The sequence below is a fragment of the Notechis scutatus genome, chromosome 1, assembly GCF_049901735.1.
Source record: "Notechis scutatus isolate UNSWTSFEM ecotype Mainland chromosome 1, rNotScu1.2, whole genome shotgun sequence".
NCBI lineage: Eukaryota > Metazoa > Chordata > Lepidosauria > Squamata > Elapidae > Notechis > Notechis scutatus.
Genome location: NC_142009.1, coordinates 242,314,597 through 242,333,222, shown reverse-complemented (window position 1 = coordinate 242,333,222; position 18,626 = coordinate 242,314,597). Strand labels below are relative to the sequence as shown.

At 35.6% G+C, this 18,626-nt stretch overlaps 1 protein-coding gene across 3 annotated transcripts in view; it reads right to left on the bottom strand.

The window, feature by feature from the left end:
- The window catches only part of SERGEF (secretion regulating guanine nucleotide exchange factor), a 76,510-nt gene that overhangs the window by 26,681 nt on the left and 31,203 nt on the right, over positions 1 to 18,626 (bottom strand). For all 3 annotated transcript variants that reach the window (XM_026668315.2, XM_087951234.1, XM_087951245.1), the window contains one exon: positions 14,843 to 14,879. In XM_026668315.2, the coding sequence (XP_026524100.1) occupies positions 14,843 to 14,879 (37 nt within the window). The remainder of the gene's footprint in view (positions 1 to 14,842; positions 14,880 to 18,626) is intronic.

Genomic DNA, 18,626 nt, shown 5'->3' with positions numbered 1-18,626 from the left:
TCCACATGCCACCACCTTCCCCATCAAGCCATACTTCAGACTGGAATCAGGCTGTTCTAGGTAAGATCCCACTAAGTCTACACATACCAAGCTTACAAAATCACTGGTATCACAGAGCCCAACACCTCAGCGCCATATTAATAATGCTTTTTTTTTTAGAAAATAGTGCAAGTCCTAAGAACATTCAGAAGTCACTGCTAATATTGGGAGGGCAATAGAAGGACCAAATACCGAAGATGTAAAGAATCTATAGTCCTTCATATGGTGTTGTATTACAAGTCCCATCATCCTTAACCACTAACTGTTCTATTGATACCAGAAGACTAATGCAATAGAGAGGCAGGAAGTGTTCCAAATTTTTCTTTTTTATAATGCATGGGTTTAGACCTCTGTCAAAACTTGCCACATTTATTGGAAGTGATTGGTGGTTGTTTTCATACAGGTAACTGTTGCCAAAATAGCCAGTTTGCGTAGGATTAAGACACCAGGCTGAAAACTACAGGACTGTGAGTTCTAGTGCCTAAAATTGATTTCCAAATGATACAGGTGACTTACAACCACAATCGAGACTGGAATTTCCATCGTAAATCACTGCAATCATAAGTCAAGTCATCACATGATGGATCAAATTTTACTGTTATTTTTACCAGGTGAATATACATGTCCCAGGATAATATTGCAGGATCCAATCTGGGTTGTTCACTAGACCAGAGGTTTTGTCTTCTGAGCTTTCTGACTTGTGCTGGAGCCCATCCTCAGGGAACTTCTCTCTAGCAGAGTGTGACACACAAAGTTTAAACAAACTTTAAACAAATGGTCTACCTGTCACACACTCTGCTAGAGAAATGTTCCCTGAGGATGGGCTTCAGCACAAGTCAGAAAGCTCAAAAAACTAAACCTCTGATCCCGGTAAGTGAACCAAATCGGATTCTGCATTTTTATCATAATTGTAAAGCAAAGCATTTGGTTTGTTAACCAAATCCAGTTTCCCCAATTGACCTCTTTGTCATTATTATTATTTTTTGCCAGAAATCATCCGGGAAGATTGCAAATGATGATCAGGTGACTGCAAGATACTGCAACCAGTCATAAATACTGTACAAGCCAGTTGCCAAGTGCCTCAGTTGCAATCATGTGACGTGCGGGGGGGGGGGGAATGGTACAATGGTCATAAGTGCAAGTACAAGTCATAAAGCACTTTTTCTGAGGTTATCATACCTTTGAACCATCTTTAAACAAACTTTAAATAAATTGTTCACCTGTATATGGCATCAAACCCCATGCTTGCTGGATAAGATCAAGGAAACTAGAACTACGACGACATCAGTAACATTCTTCCTATTTGGAGTTTGATACAGAACCCTGGAAACTTAAGAGGCATTTCCCACTCTTGTTTATAGCAAATTAATTAAGGTTGGGTCTCTCTGAATTATTTGAAACCCTTTTCTCCTGGATTTCTTTGTAGTGAACCATTTAAAGAGATAGCTATCTAATTGTCTAACTAATGTTCATGCCTACGCTCTTTCTGTTTTCTTCCTCAGTCTTCTCCCAAACTGTCACAAACAGCTATTTTAGTGATGGTAAGTGAAAGTAATCTATTTTTTCACTATCAATGGGGCAATGAAGCATCCAGTTTCCTGAAGTTCATAGCTAGCAGGGGTAACAGAATTTTTACACGAACTCGGTCACTGCTGTAATATTTCATAGATGTCTACAAGAAACAGGTTACAGAAGGTATTGCTAGCTATACTTTTTCTATAGACTAATACTGGCTCCATTTTTCACATTGAACAAAAGCATAGGAATGTTATGACTTAGTTTAATGTGTTTTCTTTTCAATTATATATTATCCAGGAATAATTTGTACTTAATTTTCTTTCTTTTCTTACTTTATACTTTGGAGCAATGTTACATTATCGTACATTGTAGCGTAACATTCCTGAAATATTGTAGGCAATATTTGTACTTTTAAAGAAAAATATGGGAAAGGCTGGTTTGATGACAACACAGTTGTTACACTGGTTTTCAACAAAAATGTGAAAATTTAGAGAATCTAACAAGTCCTATACTGTATATTTCATAATGTTGATCTATCTTTATATGATTTTTATACCAAAAAGTATAATACTGGCCAAAATATGTAGAATAAGTGAATGCAGCTTATTTTTTTAAAGAACATGCTTAAGTATAAATGAAAATGAGAAATTTTATTTTATTTTATTTATTTTTCACATGCTATAAATGGAAAGCTGGCCTTCATGATCCAGAAAATAAAAGGAACTACAACAAAAAGAAGAAATCTCAGCAATGAGAACTGAGCTCTGCCAGCTCAGTACATACAATTCAGTACATGTAAACTTGTATTTTAAACAATTTAATTGCAACCTGATTATTTGGAATTCTATTGTTTTAACTCTCTGTGAAGTTCCAAAGCAACTATGCCCCAAGTTTTGCTCTGCGTTTGAGAACAAGAATCTAGTGCTGTTTTTTTTTTAAAAAAAAACAAACAAACAATGATTTTACAATGGAAGATTCAAGGACTGATCATACAATAATACTTAATCTGGTTTCTCCACCTTGGAGCCATCTTGTTACACAAATAAACAAGCCCAGGGGAGTGGGGGCAAAGCAGGGGGAGTCTTTTTATTTTTTGGTTATAGGCCTGTATTTCCTCTGACCTATTTTTTTAAAAAATAGTCCTTCTTAGGTCACTACTGCAAATTGAATTCTGCTGCTTCATTGCCCATCTTAGTGAGTTGCCTACACACAGAGCTTAACTCATTCTCTGCTAAACAGATGTGACTGTTCCTTGGCAAAAAAAAAAAAAAGCAGGCATTCAAAGGAAGCATAGTCTCAACAAAGCCCTGCTAGAATATTTCACATGCACATTTATTTGGAATATAAATTTAGATTCATAAGTTCATGGATTCATAACATTTTGCACATAGAATATAAGTGTTGCAAGGGACTTTGGAAACATCTGTTTTAATTCTCTGCCAAATGCAGGAATTCGGTATTTTAGCATTCCCAACAGACAGCTATTAAACATCTTCAGTAAAGAACTGTCCACCTTCTTTACCGATATATGACTCTTACAGTTATAAAAATATTCCTGATTCTAACCAAAATCTACTTTTCTGTAATATAAACCCACTGTCCAGGGGTGGGATTCTACCAGTTCGCACCTATTCGCTAGAACCGGTTGTTAACATTCTAAGCAGTTCAGAGAACCGGTTGGTAGAAGAAATTACTGGCCTAATCCTGTAAGGAAGGCAGGAAGGAAACATTCTGGTGTTGCTTACAGAAACTGCCTCTCTGTTAACCCTTATTATGTTCTTGGCAGGACTAGACTTCCTGTCTCTGGAACGTCTCTGGAGTTTTTTCTCCCTCCTTTGCTGGTACTTTGCTTGTGAGGAGTGACCATTCAAAGTTACAATGGCACTGAAAAAAGTGATTTATGACCATTTTTCACACCTACGACTGTTGCAGCATCCCCACAGTCATGAGAGGCCAGGCGAGGAGATGCATGCCTTGATGTGAGTGATACTGAGTTGGCCACGCCCAGCCAATAACATGACCACCAAGCCATATCCACCCAGTCACATGACTACCAAGCCATGCCCACCACCTAAGCCATGCCCACAGAACCGGTTGTTAAAAATTTTGAATCCTACCCCTGCCACTGTCCTCTTGTCTTCTCAAATAGCTAGTGTATGAACAATTCTCCATTATCTTCCACATGGCAGCCTTTCAGGCATTTCAGAACAGTAATCACATCTCCCTATTACTTTTCCTTTCCAGGCTAAACAACAGACTTTCAACTATTTGACTAAGCTTTTCCTTCCAGGCCATTTCTCATCTGGGTTGCTCTTCATTGGACAATCTCCTTCCTAAAATGCAACCAAACTGGATGAAATATACAAAGTGTGGTTTGACCAACATGGAGAAGAATAGAAATGGAAATAGGAATAGGAAGAGAATAGAATAGAGAAGGATAGAATAGGTTGAGGTCTTCTAGTCCAACCCCCTGCTTAGGCCAGAAACATATACCATTTCAGACAAATGGTTTTCCAATCTCGTCTTAAAAACTTCCAGTGTTGGAGCATTCACAACTTCTGGAGGCAAGTTATTCCACTGATCAATTGTTCTAACTGTCAGGAAATTTCTCCTTGGTTCTAAGTGGCTTCTCTACTTGATTTTTTCCATCCATTCTTCTTGTCCTGACCTTAGATGCTTTGGAGAATAGCTTGACTCTCTCTTCTTTGTGGCAGCCCCTGAGATATTGGAACACTGCTATCATGTCTTCCCTAGTCCTTATTTTCATTAGACTAGACATACCCAGTTCCTGCAACCGTTCTTCATATGTTTTAGCCTCCAGTCCCCTAATCATATTTATTTTTCTGTATTCTTTCTAGAGTATCAACATCTTTTTTACATCATGGTGACCAAAACTGGATGCAGTATTCCAAGTGTGGCCTTACCAAGGCATTATAAAATGGTGTTAACGCTTCATGTGATCTTGAGTCCCTCTGTTAATGCAGCCTAGAACTGTGTTGGGTTTTTTGGCAGCTGCAGAGCAAGGATGACTTCTGATCATTACAGTATATCTCTACTAATGCAGACTATAATGTTTGTTTGTTTTTTGCAACCAGATCATACATGGTTCACATACAGCTTGTGTTGCAGACATCTGAATTCTTTTCACATGGCCTGCTGCCCAGTATGCACTCCCAATTCTCGTTCTTTCCTTCCCAAATGTAGGACCTTGCATTTGATGAAATTCACGTTGCTGGTTTTTTATCTACTGTTTGCCAAGATCTTCCTGTATCTAGATACCACCTTCTAATCTAGTGTTCCCATCTACCTTAGTAAAAAGTTCAGAATCATATTTTCAAACCTCCTATTCAACTCACTTATAAGTGAGCATACAGCTATGAGAAGAATCCTGAGCACACCATTGTATACTTTCCTCCAGTCCAAATAAGAATCACTGATGTTTATTTATTGAACATCTATATAATAGTAGCATGGAATCTAAACCATATTTTTGACATATATAAAAAAAAATATGTGAAATTGGTTGAAGTCAAGGTATACTGTGTACCTTACCATCTCATGGTTAACTGAACTTGTCCCTCCATCAAAAAAATATCAGTTTTGTTTAGCATGATTTATTGTTGATAAAGCCATGCTAATGTCTACCAAGCCATGCATTCTTTTCTAAAAATCACTTTTTAATAATCTGTTCCAGAGTTTTGTCTGGCATCAGCATCAAGCTAATTAAACTTTAATTAACCATGTTCTCTTTTTTTGGCCCCTTTTGAAGTTAGCAACAACTCTTATTCTTATCCTATCTTCTGCCACTGCATCGATCCTCTATTTCTCAAAATTCATGGAAAGAGGCTCAAAGTGACATCTGCAAGCTTCTTCAAAACACTTGATGCCATTGATTTGAACCATAAGCTCATTCACTTACAAGGTGCTTGCTTTCTATCTCCTTACTTGAGTTACTACTCCCTTTTTTCAATTTTCTCTTTAGGTCTATCTGAACACATTGATTTCAAGTCATGAACACATAATGTCTATTGAATCAAAAACATCCAAGCACTATGTATACATCCTATTCATGTTCTTTGTCTAACTGCAAAAAAGTAATAGTGATTATTTGATTTTAGTACAAAGCCTAATTATTAACTATGAATGAATATAAGGAAAAAATTGCTTTTAGAATCTCTTTAACAACTTGGCTTCTTGCAAACATATTAGCTTGTAATTCCAATTATGATACTAGGTAGAGATAATATGATTTTGCCAGTATATCTGGAGAGCAGATAGAATAGATAGAATTCTTTATTGGCCAAGTGTGATTGGACACACAAGGAATTTGTCTTGGTGCAAATGCTCTCAGTGTACATAAAAAGAAAAGATACACTTGTCAAGAGTTAAAAATCATAAGGTACAACACTTAATAATAGTCATAGGGTACAATAAGTAATCAAATCATACTAGGAAACAGTCAATATAAATCGTAAGGATACAAGCAACAAGTTACAGTCATACTGTTACAAGTGGGAGGGGATGTGTTTTCACATATAAGAACAGGCAGTTTTATACTACCTTCCTAATAAAATAGATACAGATATTTTAGTTTATGACTATGTCTAATTTGGACAGTGATTAATATCTTGATTGCCATCTATTTTATAGGTTGCATGAGAAATTATGGAGGATACGGGAAGGGGTATGTTATGAAATATTGCTTACTGTAAATTAGACCATGTAGATTTCAGCAATTTTGTTTATTGTGCCCAAATCAAGGTTGTCCTAAGGAAAAACAAACAATCTGCTCTTCTTGAGTTTGGGCCAGTAGAGTTCAGGATGTGCCATGTTGACCGCAGCTAAGATTACCATGTGCCAGCTATGGCTTTAATAATTTATACCTGAAGATTTTTTTAGTTTATGAAGACAGAACTTAAACTGTGAGTATGCCAGTCAGGAAATAATTACAAAGAAGTACATTTTAAGGACAGCTTCCATCACAGGATTAAATCCTCCCTTTCTTCCAATATATTTAGGAAGGTCAGGAACTCCCTTCTTAGCAGTTTTCAGAAATTCACAGAGAGCTATGATCCAGAAATCAGAGAAGCCTCATTACATAACTGAAATTATATAACACAACAATGTAGCTCCGAGGCAACCTAATAATATTTATAAAAATATACATTCTTAACACAACCTTCCCCACATGGCGGGGAAGGTTGCCAGCCCAACAAAGTAGGCTAGGAGGCTAAGAAATATAGTATCAGGGTTCCGACGATTGCCTTGAGCCTTGTGCCAAGCTAACCCTTATGAACCCAACTCTGAGACACGTAAAAAGCTAATCATAAGCATCTTCATTATAACAGCTGTAGTAACAGAATCTGAATGTGCTTCCCCATCCTTCATTATATCTTCATGTGAACTAAGGAGGAGCTTGTCTGAGATGTATTCTCAAATTATTTTCTTGGCCGGGCTCAAACTCCTCTTATCTGACTATTGCCTTGGTACCGGCTTTTCCATCTTGGATGGAAATTAGGATTATCACGGGGTTGTTATTGTGGGGAAAATAAGAGGAAGGTGTCGAATATGTTTTGATGCCTTAAAGGTGATATTCAAATAAATAAATAATTACAGTCCAAACCCAGTTCAAGGGTACTAATTTGGGAAAGCCTTTTAAAACAATTAAGATAAAAGCTCTGTCACTGGCTGTGATTTTCTGTCAATCAAAAATAGCCTTTTGGAGTTATTTGGAGGAAATGTTTTAACACAGAGCTGAGAATAGAGGATCAGATGATCAGAAAATGAAAAATGTTACATCTATACACAAAGAAATAAAAGTGACTGAAGACTTGTCCAATGGGATTCAATAGCAGGCATATTAGAACAAAGTTTAAGAGAGAGAAAAAGACAACAGCATGTGGGACACAAGCCAGGACAGAGATGTTACATAGCTATAAAAATAAGGGACCATTCCACATTAGCATTTTTTATTATTATATATACACAAAAATGTGGAATCCTAGTTCTTTAGCAGGTATTGGCCTTCAAAAACATCAAATTCTTCCCAAGAACCTAGGATGTTGTAATAAATCAGCATAGCATATGTGTGAATCCAAGCACTGTGGCTTTTTATAATTGACAAATGAAAATTTTGTGAATGTGCCAATTTTCTAAGTGCAGTGCAAGATGTTTTGGTATGGCACTCAGTATGCCAATAACTACCACAACCACCCTGACTGGTTTATGCCATAACCTTTCATTTTTGATTTTCAAATCTTGATACTTTGTGTTCTCCAATTCTTTGTTTTCTATTCTACTATGCCTTGGTATTGCCATATCAATTATCCAAACTTTCTTCTTTTTAACCATAGTTAAATCTGGTATGCTATGAGCCAAGATTTTATCAGATTGTATTCAGAAATCCACAATATTGTAATTTACTCATTTTCAACTATTTTTTCAACTCTATGTTCCCACCAATTTTTCATCATTGGCACATGATCATTCTTACAGATAGTCCAGGGAAATCTTTTTGGTCACTGTCAGTTTGTGAAATTTTCTACTGTTTCTTCTGTTTCTTTGCACAATCTGCACTTTGAATCATTTGATGATTTTTTTTCAGATCTGCCCTAGACTGCATTTGTTTGAATAATTTAATTCAATAATAATACAAATACTACAAATACATTGAATAATTTATTATTGTCGTTGCTGTTCTTATTGTCTTCCTTTTATTACAGTTTATAGGCCACCAAACTCCCAATGACTCTGAGAAGCTTTAAAGAAAAAAAAACTGCAAAAACAAAAAGTAAATTACAAGCAACCTTGAAAATAAGATATAACCAAATATATCTTGTAATACAGTCTCCATTCTCTCAGCCACAAAGCCTAGGAGAACACCCAAGCTTTAATAGCTTCCTGAATGTTATCAAGATACTCAAGGAATGGTGTTAACCAGGAAATACCATAAAATGGTTCCTCCCATTCTCAGTCCTTGTAGCTAGTCCAGAAGGATACTGTGATTGACAGTACAGAAAGCCAATGAGAGTTCAAGGAACATGAGGACGAATGCACAATCTCCAGTGCGTTTCCACCTCAAATCATTCACAAGTGTGGCTAATGATCTCCCTATAATGATCCAGCTTGAAATCTGACTGAAATGGGTCCAGATAATCTGTGTCCTTCATGATCCTTTGGAGCTAAAGCCAACCACCTTCTCAACAAACCACTCTCAAAAGGGAAGGTAAGATGTGGATGGAAATTACCTAAAATCATTGTGTCCAACAATGGTCTCTTGATGAGGGAACACAGTACAGCATCCTTCAAAGCTGAAGGGACAACCCCCCACAAAAATGGTAAATATCACTGTCTGGTTAACTCCCACACAGTCTGGAGTCTGGACCAACCAAGGGGACCTGGATCTAACAAGAGATGGCTGAACATACAGTCTGGAAGAACCCTTGTTCTAACTGCCTATGTCATTATAGATTGCCTATGTTTCTCATTCTGCTTTTCCCACTTCTTCCAATTAATCAAACTGGATGTCAAAATATTTAATAGATGAATTACCATCATGAATTTGAGAGATTCCCCTACTTGAAATAAGAAGTAAAATGGTATTAACAATAATTACTATTATTTTCTACTGCAATATGAACTTTTGAAAATCATCTTGAGATACATCAGTTGTTAGATTGTATTCTAATAATATTTCAAGGGGAAGAGGGGAAGCAGAGAAACAGAATTACAGTCCAGGCTTATATCCATTTTCTCATTCATTCCTTTTAATTTTAACTTATTTTTGTTCAAGATCAATTCAGCGTTTGTTACGAATTGGAGCATGCTGTAAGTTCAAATGTTTCATTTGTCCACAGGACACTAGTTCTTTTTAATGTTGTCAGCCCTATAATATCCCAGCTATGTTTGGACTTTATAAAAGTCCATTTATTTCCTTTTTCAAAAAATTACTTTCTAAAAGAAACCTGGTACAGTTCAGAAACAGATTATATTTTTTGGAGATTGCAAATCTATTTGAACTTTTCTATCCCACATGGTTAGTAGAGAAGCAAAACAAACAAACAGGACTATCAGAATATCCAAAAAAAGAATGGCTAAAAATCTTATGTTTAGACCAGAATGAGACTAGTTGGACTAGAGTGGTTAGGCATCATGCTTACCATACACATATTTTATCTACACACACACACTGCAATTCTTAATACAGGAACAACTTTTCCTGAAAAGCTCTCTGATATGATTATTTATAAGACAGAAAGCCTCTGGAAAAGAGCCAGTACTTGTTTGAGCTTGCATGGCATTTTTTATAGAGGAAGAGCTTGAACTCCTATCACTTCATCATTCATTTTGAAAAGTAAATCAGAATTCTGATAAACACTAGCTGTTCTTTGTGCCTAGTAGCAACTGTCCCACCAGGGATCTGTCAGCAGCAAAACACCCACAAAGCAGCATTTGTGACAAAGTTTGTTTATGCTTCTGTCTCAGAAAAAAAATGCCATTGATATTCCACTAGTCACTAAGAGGGCTGAATAACATGATATTTGCTATATAATTAAAAAAAGATGCCTTAACCAGGTAGTGTCCTGTTCTGCTTTATCCTATGAAATATATAAGCACCTTAAACTTTCCTTCCATCCACTTTCTGCAAAATCTCTCCCCAAAGGTTTAAACACATAAAATTTGAAAAAGATAAACTTCAAATACTGTGTGGAAAATTTGGCAACCCAAATGGGAAGAGAAGCAGCCTTCTGTCTGTGCATCATGGCTATCATCTGTTTATATAACCACAAACAGTCATCAAAAGAGTAAACTATGCACTACACTTTTCATCTCACGTTAAGGCATCATGTAGGTTACTTGCTTGTCTTTTGCTTAGTGTGATTTGTAAACAACTTCACGAATAAACTATAGTTAGTTTAGGGCAGTTTAACCCTACCATTTGGACTCCTGTTGTTTTCTTATTGATTGTATGATTACATATGATTTGCAACACAAAGATATTGTTTGTAATTTCCTCGATTAAAAAAAAACTGTTTTGCCGCATCCAAGCTCAATTCTAACCAATCTATAAAGATGCAAGAGAGCTGCAGTTTGAAAGATTTTCTTTAACACCAGTCCCAATTACTGGAGGAACCTGTATTCTGGGGTTTGAAGTCTATATAGTACTTCTCAAACTTGCTAGGGTTGGGAAACAGTTATTTAAACCATTCAACATTTCATTTTTAATCCTTAAATTGATTGTACACTTAATAACTGATCTGTATTTTCACCATGCCAATCAATTATTTTCTTACCTTCACTGCCTATGCCAGAATAGCTAGATTCATGCAAGATGTGAAGGCACCATCAAATAACCCAATAAAATAGTCTGAATGTATCCATTGGGTTCAAACAAATCTAAAATTCATCTGATGATAGCTTTGTGACTTCAACTGCTCTAAGCAAATCAGCTTTCTCAGATACCCTGAGAAGCAGAGTTATTAGAACATAGACCAGCTTTTCTCCATCCCATTTTTTATGTGATAGATATATTTAAATAAGCTTCTAAATAAGGATCTCACAATTTAAGCACACAATTTAATCTATCATGATTAACCTTGTCAGCAATTTCCATCAACATGATTCAGGTAACAGAATAATAGAATAACATAGCTGAAAGGGACCCAGAAGGTCTTCAAGTCCAACTCCTTGCTCAAGCAAGAGGCGTGTACCATCCTGGACAGTAAAATCACCCCACTCATAAATTATGGACAGTACAAAATGTTTGTTATGGAGGGAAAACTAATTGGCTATCTCTTATAATTACCTGACAGTGGCACACTGTCGTTGTTCAGCTACTGACATATTGGACATAATAATGATTGAAAATCAGAGATTGCCGGGCATTTTAAAATATCTGATTAATGTCTGCATATGCATTTGGTTTATTTTAATTTTTCCTTTCAGAAACAGCTATACACATATGTAAGTTCTGATAGTTAGATCTTCCTGAACAAGAAACATGTTAATACCTCCTACCTCATTTGTAGGAGGCCAGCATGTTAAATGACTTGGCTGATATCTAAACTGCAAGGCTTTGTGAGATTATTGTTGCAAGGTATCGTTGCAAGGTGTAAGCTGTTCCAAGTAAAACTGCATTCCATTAATGCAGAATACTATGCTTTATTGGTGCCTAGATAAACTATTTTTTCACCTGTTTAACTTATATTTCAAAATCTCCCAATCTCTTTTTTCATGATAATCTATTCAACCATAAACTCTTACATTCTTAAAAGCAAAATTATTCTGTGACTAGTAAAGCCTCCCTCTGTGAGAGTAGGAAAGCAGAGTAAGTATAAATATAGTTTATTGTTAGATCCTGCGTGTACATAAAATACATTAATTTTAAAATGTGCCTTTTTTTGCTTGGCAAAAATTCCAAAGATTATATATTTACTACAAAGCAATGACACTATGCAAATATCCATTCTTTTTCTCTAGAGAATTTCTTTTCTTGTAATCATTGCAGTTAGCAAATGTAAATATTAATTATGCATATTTATATTTGTTTAAATCTGCTTATTAGTTAAGATCCCCTGTATCGATATCAATCCTTCCTGACATAATTCCCTGCAGCTATGTTTTATTTTGCACTTGATATTTCTCACTTATTTTATTCTTCTTCTGTTTTGTTTGGTTTTCACTTGTAGAATAAATTTGGCTGCTGCCTAAATTAGAATGTATTATTATAATACCACTGAACAAGGATTTTGACAATAAACAAATTGAACGGTTATGTCTATCTCTTACTCAAGCATATAAATCTTGATGGCACAGTGATATAAATGCTAGACCTAAGGAATAATATTTGGTTGTTAGGAAGAATTCCTGCTAAATACCCTGTAAGCAAACTATGGATATGATTAGGACAGCTAGGAGAAGGAAGGAGTTGTTAACATGCTACCATGCTGGTCTTTCGGGAAGCTCATACAATGTAGTCTTAGTCAAGGCAGAATTTATCATGTATAATTGATAAAAGTAATACAAGGACATGCTGTGCTTCCTTGCTGTACACAAATGCTCTGTGCTGGGTGAAAAGATCTCACCACTAATACAGCATTACGTGGGAAATTACTGCAACCGCAGGCACTGGAAACAACAGGGTTTTGTCTGTATGTGAGAAATTATTAATTGTATTATTTGAGATTTGTAGACCAAAGCTTTGCTAGAGTTAGTATTTCACCAACAATTCCAATTATTTCTGGTGAGGACACGATGAGCTGAACATCCTTGAAGGAGCAGAGATCATGTTGCCACAGAATCAACGATCAGAAGGCAAATTCTGGCCACTTTCAATCTCTCCAGAAATAGGAGAGATCAAGAGACTGCACATATGCACTCTGGACAGCTGCTCCTTGTGAATGGATAGCAGGAATCAAAGCTTTTGCGGTAAACTCATGATTGAAGTGGCTGAGAGTCAAGGGAGTTCCATCAAACTCATAGCCAGTAACATGGTGTATATGGACAAAAAGCTCAGTCGAGCCTCGTTAATCACTTTCGGAATTATATTTTAACTGCTTTTCAACTATGAAGAATCTCATGAATGAAGGCAATTATGTTCCAAGATAATGTTGCAAGATTGAATCTTGGTGAGTCACTGGACTAAATTTCCACTTCCAAGCTTTCAGACTTGTGCTGGAGCCCATCTTCAGAGAACTTCTCTCTACTGGGATATGTGCTTTGGGTTATTCTGTGAGTCATGTTTATATGGTGCCTTCCTATTGGTTGATTGGTGTGTTAATGGCTGGCAATTGTGCTGCCACACCCATGGTTCTTAAATACCTGATAAGCAGATGGTAAATCAGCACTTCTGTCGTTGACAGAATTAAGAACCTATTAAGAACCTTTACAACATTGAGTTTCCTTCAATTCTTGAATAAAGAAGCACTAAGGACAAGATTAAGGCTTTAAAAGGAGGGGATAACAATAAAAGGATGGTTAGACTCTTGATTTCAGAAAGTTATTGACAGATTAAGGGTCCAGAGAGATTTGAAATTTTTTTGAAATTAATTATAAGAAAACTTTCCACAGGAAAATATGGTTTAGGAAAAAAAACAGAATAAGGATTTTGAAGGTATGACAGTAGAACTAGGAGGAATTATAGATTTATAAATAAAGAACACTTAAATTCAACTCACTAATACAGAATGCAGCAAAATATTTTAACTCTGAATGAATTCAAGGATATTTGGGAACAATGTATTCGGAAGTTAATCTTAAAATTGTCTGTTATGGAAAAACTGGATTTAAATGAGGTTAAAAAAGAGGAACAAATTTTACTGGATAACACCCAGATTGAGGCGAATTCAAACCTGGATTAATTGATTGATTGAGTCATTGATTGATTGATATATTTTATATTTCATATTTCTTAACCACCCATCTCCCTTGGATTTAATAATGATGAGTTATAAGAATGATATGGAAAAAGATGTTACAGTGGATATACAAATGAAATGGTTGATGTCTTAATAATTAAAAGGGATATATAAATAATGAACTAGAAGAATGATTGGGAAAAAGTTTGTATTTTGTATTTACAAAAGAGATTTGTTAAAGTTTCAAAGGATTTTCAGAGAAGAGACAAAAAGAAAATAACAAGAAATCATTCTGAGACATTATTTAAAGTGATTAAGATCAAGACTGTTAATATCAATCAGAAATAATACAAAGTTGGTTTATTTAATCAATTATTTAAAATCTTTCTGGTACCCCAACCGCTAATGGATTTTTGCTGTCTAGGACTGAATGACGAAGCTCTAAAGATCTGGAAAAAGATACTTTTTGTTATATTTTTAGAATAAGTGATAAATTACAATGTGAAAATAAAGGGGAGGAATATATATAAAGGAAAGAATATATATTTTATTTAAAGTTAAAATATATATCTTGATTTTTTGTAACCCTTAATGAACTGTTGCTGACTAAGAATGTCAGGTTTTAAGAATTTGTTTATAGAAAAGAGATGAGATATAGGAAGAAATGATTGTTGTATTCTCAGAGAACATTTGTATTTGTCACGATGAAGGGGGAAGTCATAATTTACTATATTGTTTCTCCTTCTGTTCTATTTCTCTGTTTCCTTTTCTGCATTTTCTATCCCTTTTTCCTTCTTTTCTACGTTTTTAATTTGCACTAATTCCAGAATATATACCTTAGAATACTTTCTAAATAATTTGGTCTACAATTAGCATACAACCAAAAGAGGAAGACTTCAGAACATTTAACAAAAAAATATACTACTTACCAACTATTGCTAGATTGTGCTCTGAACCACATGCAATCTGCAAAACAAACGATAATAGAATAGTAAACTGAAATACTAAACAAGAAATGCATTCTGAATGCACAACTTTAGAATATTATACATTTTACATTATACATTGATGATAAAAAATAAACGTGGTATTGAAAGTCTTGCTGCCTCTCGTTTTAGAGGATGATATATAGAAATATATCACAGGTAAACTAATCCTTTTTGCAAAGAAGTCCAATCTCAGGGGCAATACTGCACAATGTATAAAGGAATATTTTCTTTTACCTGTCTATAAAGTTGCAACCAAGGAAGTTTGCAGGAAAGTGCTTCATAATGAGCACAGGCAGATAAATAAACAGATAGATATATCTTTATACATTTTAAATATATGCCTCTGTGTGTGTGTGTGTGTGTGTGTGTGTGTGTGTGTGCATATATATATGGTATTCAGCTTTGTTCGGGTATTTTCCCACGTCATTATAGTTGTGCTTTTAAAGTTGTAGCAACGTTTCGGCAGAATCTCATCTGCCATCATCAGGCTTCTGTATTGTGTTCGTCTGTGAGTCAGAGTTTCTGGTCTTGGATCTTGCAATCATAAGAAGCAAGAATCTACACGATCTTTACAGCTTTGGATTTCTCACTCCAGTCCAAATAAGTAAGCAAGGAAGAGTCCAATGAATAATTTCATCAATTTTTAAAGTGTTTTGCTTGTAATACCATGTTTCATTTTTCAATTTAACATTACATCATAGTAATGTTACCTCATATTATTAAGACAGTCACAGTTTATTTTTATCATTAAATTTAGATGCCACCCATCTCACTATCCAAGCGACTTAGTTATTGTTAGCTTGTTTGAATAGAATAAAACAATTAAAATATTATTACATATCATTCAATTTTCTGAGACTCATAACTTATATGTTTTGGTCATCCTATGGAAAACCTGTATACAGGATGTTGACAAAAAACAGTTTATCCCAGAGCAACTGTTAAATTACTGCAGTTATTATAGTTATTGGCTTCAAATTTTATTTTAAATATGGTATATACAGTGACACCTTTAAAACACCTTTTGCTTTTGATAATGTCCTGTTGACTTCTTTCTTGTATTGTCCTCTCTCTTTAGAACAAGCAAGATTCTCTAATAGATGATGGGTATAATTATTCTGGCCATGACTTGGTTTAATCAACTCACAAACAAAGATGATGTATAGCAAGCTGCAGGAGTTAAAACAGATGCTCAGACCAAGCTTATTCAATAGGAAGTATGAATGTTGAATAGTCAGACTGGCATAGAACTGGACAACAGCTAAGAGTTTTGCAGTATTTAGGTTTAAAAAAATGTCTTCCTAGCCAAAAACCTTAGAAAAAATCGTAGCTACCAGTATTTTCAGATAAATTAGGATTACCGATACCTATAGGCACACACAAGCACATGAGTTAATTCTGTGTGGAACTACTCGCCCCACTGAGAAAGTCCCTTGATTGTAAAAGGTTAAAAGATGAGCAGGATTATTTTTTTTAAAGTCAGTATCTTTCCTCTCATGAATACATGCTAGCCTGATTATTGGTAATTGCTAACATAAGGCTTAAAGATAAAATATGTGTTATGGTGAGATTTTAGCAGAATTGTCATGCTTCGAAGCTCACTGCAGTTTTATACTTTTGAGCCGTTTTTCTGGTGTTGTTTTCCAGATCAGTTTCATAACAATCCCATCAACCCTCGACTGGGGATGATTTGGTGTGTAGTCCAAGGGGTCTAATGGGCTCTCGGCTAGGACAGGCTGACCTCACAAAGCTTCTTCAAGTCCTTTTAACTGTTTCACAGCACAAACACTGTCACCAACTTTTTATACAAAGAAAATGGAAATATTCATTCTTTTCTGTTCAACTTCAGGGGTCTGCCTTCTGGTACCTTTAAGACCCTGCTTGCCCACAGATGCACTGAGCCTACAGAAAATGGCGGGAGAAGAGGCATGGAGAAGGGTTGTTTGGTTGTGTTTTTAACAATCAGAAAGGATAGTTTCTTCATGACCCAGGCAACACCATTAAGAGCTATATTGTGGCAACATGTTTCCATAATCTGCAGTGTCTGTGAAGCAGAACCCATATGGTAGAGGGGTTGCACACACAATACACGTACAAAAGCAGCAGTTTCCATAGCAACCAAGCCACAGCAAAATGCATCAGGACAGCTCTTCACCCTCTTGGCAATTATTGGCTAGCATTGTATGAATCAGCTGACACCTAGTGTCTGTTCGAAACACTCACGCATGGAACTCTTTCCAAACGCTTTCCTGCAGGCTGTTAAAATCTTCTCCTACTGTATGAAAAGACAAGGGAACATTTGGTTTTTCAAACCCCCTTCCCCCAAAAGAAGTAGCAAGTAGATCAAGAAAGCTGATAATCATTTATGCATATGGGCCTTCCCCCAGCAGCTTCGTTTTTTTAAAACTGTAGGGTGCCAAAATTTGTATAGTTTATTCCACAGCTATGCAAAGCCACAGCCAGTTTCTACCCAGGAGGTAATTAGTATAAAATTGTGCAAAAGCTGGTAAGATTAAATGCATCCAGATAATCTGATCATGAGCTTTCAAAATTGCATAGAGAACCCAAACATGGGATTACTTCTGAGTAAACATCTGAATAAATATCATTCTAAGAGTAAAGCAGTATGGCTGAAATTTCATATGTTGGCAAAGCTAGCTTCCCACTCCACCCACATATGTTTTTGAAGAGTTGAAAAATTATTTTCTCCCAACAGAGAATAGAACAGAAAATAAATCTTCAATTTCCCTTGTAAATGGGCTTTTCAACAATTAAAAAACCAAATGAAAATAAAAGAAGTTATCAAAATGTTTCCCTTTGCAAACACAACAGATTCAGTACAGATTTCAGAATCAAAAGTTGATTTCATTAAAAAAAAGCACACACAATTATATTACAGTTGGAGAAAAACCTGAGATTACCATGGATATCCAAGAAAACAAACCAATGGATCACTTGATTGATTGATTCATTCATTCTTATTTGAAGCACAATGATTTGAAGCAAAAAGATAAAATTATCCTGCTTTGGAGACATTATGCAAAGACACAGCTCTCTGGAAAAGGTTCAGAAGAAAAACAGCAAAGTGGATGGACTCAATTATGGTAGCAGAAAAGATTATGGTGGAGACTTGAAAGAACAGGTTAGGGATAGATCATCCTGGAGATTTTCAAGAGGAAACTGGGCTTTCTTTGTTTTTCCGTGAAGACATTTCACTTCTAATCCAAGAAATTTCTTCCCTTCTTATGGAATGCTGAAAATGGAAGGATTTATATTCCTATTTTACACCATTCAGTCAGAACCGAAGAAGCTTCTTGGATGAAGAAGCTTTCAAGGTAAAACAAACATGCTTCTTGAAAAAGCACCTTTAAGACAACCATGACCTGGATGACTGAGAATCTGCATAGACATCATCATGGAGAAAATCTATTTATGTGGTCGCTAGGAGTTAAAAACTACTTGATGTCACATAATCAAACTATTATATTAAATTTTACTAGCCTATTTAGGAATGGCCCTATGAAGATTGTGGAGCTCTATCTGCTGCATACATAATGCATACAGATGCAGAGACCTTCTTCCTCAAGCAACCCTTCTATTTAATTCAAACTCAAAATACCATCAGCCTGTTTGGGTTAATCCTCCAAGGGAAGGCAGAAATTTTGTCAAAGAAACTGCCTCATTTCTAACTTTTTATCAGTAAACATAATATAACAGGTGGCTG